Below are 7,570 nucleotides of genomic sequence, written 5' to 3'. Positions count from 1 at the left end.
ACAGATAGCTAGACAGAGAGACAGACAGACAGACAGACAGACAGATGGATAGCTAGATAGATAGCTAGATAGATATTTATTAGATAATTTTATTATTTTTTAAATTTGTCTATAAAACTTAAATTTTTTTTATTGTCATTGCATTTTATTACTTGTATTCAGTATTTCAGTTTTCGTTTTAGTTATTTTAGTACATGAATTTAAACTAAATAAATAAATGTTGCCTTGGCAACAAGCTGAAATAAAATAAGTTTAAGATTTTATCTCAGTTAAAGTTTTTGATTCAAAGTAACAATTTTTTACAGTTTTAGTTTTAGGGGCTGTTTCCACAACACTGTTTTCAACTAAAACAAAGAAAAAACTTTTTATGAGTTTTGGCCGTTAATTTATGGAACAGTTTTTTGGGGGCCTAAAAATGCAAACTTTTGAAAACGGGTTTCAAAGTGCAAGTTTTTGAAAACAATCCCGTTATCACCTGGACTCGTGGTGATTTGTGAAAAAACTTGAATTTGTGAAAACAGTGACATCATGCACATACGTATTACACGTTCAGTCTATAGGAATGTGCATGCGCGTAGGGTTTCTTTACAAAGAGACGTCGCCCTACTGCTGGCCTGGCAGACGTAATGTGGTGCTTTTAGTAATTTTCGCCGATCCGTGTGAATGGGGATTATTTTTGTAACGACTGATTTGAAACATTTCAAAAACACAAAAGAAAATCTTTTCCGTTTTTAGTACAATCATTGTCGTGTAAACATACTTTTAGTTTACTATACTAACTCTGGTGTCAACAACACATTTTACACACAAGCGAGACAGAATAATACTTACAGTCTTTTGAGGATGAAAAGTCCATAAAAAGCTCCTGGTTCAATATGTGTGATTATGTTGTTCTTTATGTCCCTGTGAAGAAAAAAAAAAGTTTTAGACTGAACATTATCAAACATTATCAAAATGGCCTTTCAATTAAATTTAATTTAATTTCAAACATGAGCCAAACTGAGCCAACCCAACCCTATAATAACAGGTTATTCAAAACTCAGAAAACATGCCAGTGGGTATAACACTCAAACCTTTTGATGCTGTGCAGTTTTTTGGGGGCCTAAAAATGCAAACTTTTGAAAACGGGTTTCAAAGTGCAAGTTTTTGAAAACAATCCCGTTATCACCTGGACTCGTGGTGATTTGTGAAAAAACTTGAATTTGTGAAAACAGTGACATCATGCACATACGTATTACACGTTCAGTCTATAGGAATGTGCATGCGCGTAGGGTTTCTTTACAAAGAGACGTCGCCCTACTGCTGGCCTGGCAGACGTAGCTAGACAGAGAGACAGACAGATAGCTAGACAGAGAGACAGACAGACAGACAGACAAGATAGCTAGACAGAGAGACAGCTAGACAGAGGTTTCTTTACAAAGAGACGTCGCCCTACTGCTGGCCTGGCAGACGTAATGTGGTGCTTTTAGTAATTTTCGCCGATCCGTGTGAATGGGGATTATTTTTGTAACGACTGATTTGAAACATTTCAAAAACACAAAAGAAAATCTTTTCCGTTTTTAGTACAATCATTGTCGTGTAAACATACTTTTAGTTTACTATACTAACTCTGGTGTCAACAACACATTTTACACACAAGCGAGACAGAATAATACTTACAGTCTTTTGAGGATGAAAAGTCCATAAAAAGCTCCTGGTTCAATATGTGTGATTATGTTGTTCTTTATGTCCCTGTGAAGAAAAAAAAAAGTTTTAGACTGAACATTATCAAACATTATCAAAATGGCCTTTCAATTAAATTTAATTTAATTTCAAACATGAGCCAAACTGAGCCAACCCAACCCTATAATAACAGGTTATTCAAAACTCAGAAAACATGCCAGTGGGTATAACACTCAAACCTTTTGATGCTGTGATGTGCTGTAGCTAACAGCCATAAGCGAACACGCAGCCCTTCATAAATCACTTTCGTTTAACAGTGTAACGTAACATGCGGATCGGAAGCTCTTCAAACGCAGTAACTCAATTCAGCAAAATGAATCAATTTAGGTGATTCAATAATATCCTGATGTACTGCACGTTATTATACACCAATTATAGGAAATGTCATACTGTAATCTTAGAACGACCACTGTAATGTGTCACAGTGATATAACAGGGCAGTGTAGTATAGCAGAAACTGACTGACCACCACTGACCAAATGAAAAATAAGCACTCAACAATCCCAGAAACCGATATAAGAGGAAGGGCGGATGAGTTCAAAGGCTCCCGTCACTGATACCCAAAGCCCACACCTGCGCTAGTCAGCCAGCCCCTGTTGAAAACATCATCACAGAGTTCCTGCGTCAAAAGGCGGACTAAACATGCGAGCCTCTTTGAAGTCGCGCCATTTGTGGTTTGAGGTTGGAATGGAGGAGCACACAATACGACGAGAGAGAACAGAGACTAAGGCTACGTTTACACGATTTGCACTTTGAAACCCGTTTTCAAAAATATGCGTTTTCAGTCCCCAAAACGCCATCGTCGTGTAAACGAACAGGCAAAACGCATAAAAAGTTTCCCGTTTTTGGTTGAAAACGTTGTCGTGTAAACGGACCCTAAGGTGAAATCAATGATTATAGGAGTTCTCTAAGAACAGCAACATTTAAAAAAGTGCCACGGTTTTATAAAAATTGTTTTCAAAATTGATAATAATCAGAAATGTTTCTTGAGCAGCCAATCAGCATATTAGAATGATTTCTGAAGGATCATGTGACACTGAAGACTTGAGTAATAATGCTGAAAATTCAGCTTTGATCACAGAAATAAATTAAATTTTAAAATATATTCCAACAGAAAACAGCTATTTTAAATTGTTAAATTATTTTACAATATTACTGTTTTTACATTATTTTTGAGCAAATAAATGCAGCCTTGGTGAGCATAGACTTTTTTTCCCCCAAGAAATCTTCCTGACCACAAACTGGTAATGGTAATATTCTATAAAAATATTAGTTATGAATGTTAGCATATTAATCTATTTAATTGTTCCTATTGACAGCAAAAAGTACATCAACAACAAGGTTCACTAGCTTAAAAAAAAAAGTATCACTTTTTTTACATGTACCATAGTAATACCATGGTATTCTTTTTTCACGCACATGTAAATAGTGTTATATGAACATGGTAATAATTACCTTGTAAGTACCTTGGTATCACCATTTAACACTATTATCATTAACACAATATTAAGAATCTGAATGTATTTACATTTTCCATTTAGAGCAACATTCCTACTTAGTATTTTAAATGTTTTGTATAGTTGCGTTAAAGTAATAGTTCAAATAAATGAATGTCATTATTTACTCATCCTGATATCATTCTAAACCCATATGCTGTTATTCTTTGAACAATCTTCACAAAAAGAAAGTCAAACAGGTTTGGAAGAGCATAGTGAGTAAATGACAGTAGAATCCTTAAGTCAGGTATGACGTGACACTCTCCATTAAGAAATATTTCTGAAACCGATACTCAAAGTTTTTATGTCAAGCAAACATGGAATAGCATATGGAAAAGCCTTTTCTTTCTGTGAGAAAAGACATTCACACCGAGAAGATCTGCTGGAGCTGTAGGTCACAGCGGGCAGTTCTCTGGAGTGGAAAGGCAAACACGTGTCCCAGTAGCACTGCTCATAACCTTTGCACAAGGGTCGGAGGAGCGAGAAGGGGAAAACAGTACACTCAATCTCAATGCTCTTCAGCAACTTCCCAGAACACATTAAGACAGGCTTTGAAGCGAGAAGGGGAAAACAGTACACTCAATCTCAATGCTCTTCAGCAGCTTCCCAGAACACATTAAGACAGGCTTTGAAAAAAAAAATGACATTTTCAAAATGTATGTGTAGTCAAATTTCAACACGAATATGCTGGCTCATCGCCATTACCTGAAACAATATTTAAGTATTAAAGAAATAAGTCATCCAAATAAATCATTCATCATAAAAGCAGTTCACGCAAGTCTTTGAAAATCACATTATAGCTCTGTGTGATGAACATACCAAACTTTTAGTTATTCACTAACAATCTCCAGTGAGCCTTTAAAGGTATAGTTCACCCCAAATGTACAATTCTGTCATCATTTACTTTTAAGATATTCATTAAGATATATTTAGTAAAATCTGAGAGGTTTCGGTCCCTCCATTTAAATTTAATGCATCCAAAAATGTCATAAATGCATCGTAAAATCAATACAAACCAGTTTAATCCAAGTTTTGTGAAGAGATATAATTGCTTATGATGAACAGACTTTATTTAGGCTTTTATTCACATATAAACAATGACGACAAATAAATGGCACATCAAATATGGTAAACACGGAAGTTCAAATGTGCGTGATGTATAAGAACCCATGAGGTTTATTCTAGCATTTGATGCACAAACATTTGAGTTTCGGTGTTCACCATATTTGATGTGCTCTATGTATGTGCGTTGAAAAGTCAAATAAAGTCAAAATATAAAGTCAAGTAAAACCTACATTAAATTTGTCCATCATAAAAAGAGATCATATCTATTCACAAATTGTATTAAACTGTCTGATTCACATGGACTCATTTTATGACGCCTTTATGACCTTTTTGGATCTTCAAAGTTTTGATTGCATGAATTTTCTTTCGAGAAAGAAAGTCCATGCTCGCTCCGATTGATCGGTTACCGATCACTATCGGCCGATAATCGCCCGATTTGGGATGTTTGAACGGCAGTATTTAAAAAGGCCGATCTCATAAACCGATCTCAAGCTGATGACGGGCCTGCTGTGCGAGGTTTGGCACAACATGCAGCGGCACCGTCTCAGTCTCTGTCCGGTATTTTTTTCCACGCTCATGTTTAAAGGTTTAGTTCACCCAAAAATAAAAATTAGCCTGTGTTTTCTAAATTAATTCACTGACTCACTGAAAGGTTCTGATTCAAAATGATTTGTTCACTGCTACACCAAGAAGACCGAGGAATATTGAGATTTTTAGTGAATGACAACATAAATTTTGGTCTGAAGTTTTTATAGGACTTTAAAAGACTTAGAATATAGTGCAAAAGTTGTATGGACCACATTTTCATGATGCTTTTTTGTAATTTTGGAGCTTGAAAGCCCGATTCAGTTTCAGTATATGAACAACTTCCACGGAAGTCAGTCATTCAGGTTTAAAACAATATTTAAAATTTATCATTTTTAGGTGAACTATCCTTTTAACTGCAATAATAAAGCAGGCCTGCCCGGATCAGTACAATTTGTGAACAAATCATTCAGACTGGTTTTGTGAACTAAATTAATTCACTGACTCACTGAAAGGTTCTGATTCAAAATGATTTGTTCACTGCTACACCAAGAAGACCGAGGAATATTGAGATTTTTAGTGAATAACAACATAAATTTTGTTGCAAGGCTTTCACCAATTCTTCAGTCTCTAAGAGTGCACACACACACACACACACATACACACACACACACATCTTGCGCCAACAGTTGTACACAGAAGCAGTTCCGGGAGCATGACGTATGAGGTCAGCGTTGCGCATGCACCGGGGATTCTCGTGAAAACCAACGTTTGTTAACAGGATCAAAGGAAGCAAAGTTTCCTTACTTTAGCAAAGGAAAACCAATCTCCTCGTGGCTTATATCGAAATCCTCTCCGTTGCGTTTCCGTGTGCGTCACTTCTGAGCAGCGCATGTGCAAAGCCGACCTCTATACGCCATCCGTCCGGAAATGCTACACATACACACACACACACATACACACACATACACACACACACACTCCAACACATCGTCACAGAGACAAAGAGCCAGAGAATAATGTGTGAATCAGACTGCTGACATCTCTGGCTTCAGCGCGATTCATTAGAATGACAAAAGCAGCGCTGTGCTCTGGGCAGAAGGGATCGGAGCGAGAGAGAAGGGTGAAAACAGAAAGCCAGAGAGGGCACAGAGGGAGCAGCACTGGAAGGTAACTGTGCCATGAAAGCCCAGAGATGCAGAAACCCGCCGTGCCGTCAAGAGAGCGGAAGATGAATTCCTCAGGCTTTCAAAGCATGGGAAGATCAAAGATGTTTACACTTCCAGCGTGTTCTAAAGACAAGGCTTTAGCTCTTTATCCCCTGAACTGTATCATTCTCCCGACATTAAAAGAGCGAAGAATTCCCTCACATTATAAACAGAACGATGCACAGATTGAGTCTTGAATCAACATGACGCTTTGCAACTGGATGAAATGGTCCAGTTGGAAGCTTTCAATTCCTCACGCATCTCTCAAGACGACAAGGTCTACAGGCTGCTGGAACGCAGGGCTCCAGAACAATCACAACCGTAACGAACATCAATTACTTTTGCATTCAAGCAAAACACAAGCCGAAAGTCCATCTGTTTCTTTGTTGCCTGAGATGATTCCCAGATCTCACTCAGCCCAGGAAACTGAGATCAGGGCCAAGCTGCAAGACCTCTTCATTTGGTGGTACCATGACATGTGTACAAAACTTGTTTTACAAGGTGGAAAGTGAAGTGCTCAGATGCCCGTGATGCTTGTGAAATTGTCCAGGGGGGAAAATGATAACGGGTTAATGGTAAAGGAAAAGACAGATTTATGAATTAATCTATAATATAATTGTGTAAAATTGCATTAATTTCCATTTTGGAAAGTTAAATCTAAAATTTAATAATATAATTAGTAAAATTAATGCATTTTTATTTGTAAAATCTATTTTAAAAGTATATAAATATGAATGTATTAATAATTAAGTTGAAATAGTAGTTTTTTTCAGCAAGGATGCATTAAATTGATCGAAAGTGACTATAAAAACATTTATAATGTTAGAAACGTTTTTCGTTTTGGTTACACTTTATTTTAAGGTGTCCTTGTTACAGTGTAGCTATACATTTAAGTACTTAGTAATATTAATTAACTACATACTTACTGTATGGTTAGGGTTACTTTTAGGCTTACTTGCATGTAATTACACCTAGGATGGCTCTGGGGTGAGTAAAACACAGCCTAATTTTCATTTTTGGGTGAACTAACCCTTTAATGGATTTTAATGGCGGTCCGGCAGTGCGTTACAGGAGCGGTGTGTCTGCAGCAGTGCAGCGATTGATTCCACACTGAGTTTGCTGCACGCGCTGAATTAAAGTGACAGCACATGATTTGCTGTAAATATGAAAACGAAAATGTAGTAATTACAGCATAAATGCATTTAAAGTCTACTGTGTTTCAACATACACTTTATTTTAAGGTGTCCTTGTTACAGTGTAGCTATACATTTAAGTACTTAGTAATATTAATTAACTACATACTTACTGTATGGTTAGGGTTACTTTTAGGCTTACTTGCATGTAATTATGCATAATTTATTGTTCTTACATGTAAGTACATGTATCAAAGACACCTTAAATTAAAGTGTTACCTTTATTTCAAATAAATGGTGCTCTGAACTTTGTATTCAAAGAACCCTGCATATATAAATAATGTATTTCTTGAGCAGCAAATCAGCATATTAGAATGATTTCTGAAGGATCATGTCACACTGAAGACTGGAGTAATGATGC

At 36.5% G+C, this 7,570-nt stretch overlaps 1 protein-coding gene across 1 annotated transcript in view; it reads right to left on the bottom strand.

Moving 5' to 3' along the window:
• The window catches only part of LOC107691845 (adhesion G protein-coupled receptor A3-like), a 56,832-nt gene that overhangs the window by 31,017 nt on the left and 18,245 nt on the right, over positions 1 to 7,570 (bottom strand). The window contains exon 3 of the mRNA XM_016490663.1: positions 1,660 to 1,731. Coding sequence (XP_016346149.1) covers positions 1,660 to 1,731 — 72 coding nt within the window. The remainder of the gene's footprint in view (positions 1 to 1,659; positions 1,732 to 7,570) is intronic.

The sequence above is a fragment of the Sinocyclocheilus anshuiensis genome, unplaced genomic scaffold, assembly GCF_001515605.1.
Source record: "Sinocyclocheilus anshuiensis isolate Anshui unplaced genomic scaffold, SAMN03320099.WGS_v1.1 scaffold206, whole genome shotgun sequence".
NCBI lineage: Eukaryota > Metazoa > Chordata > Actinopteri > Cypriniformes > Cyprinidae > Sinocyclocheilus > Sinocyclocheilus anshuiensis.
Note: the sequence above shows the minus strand (reverse complement) of the source record. Positions and strands in the feature narration are given on the sequence as shown.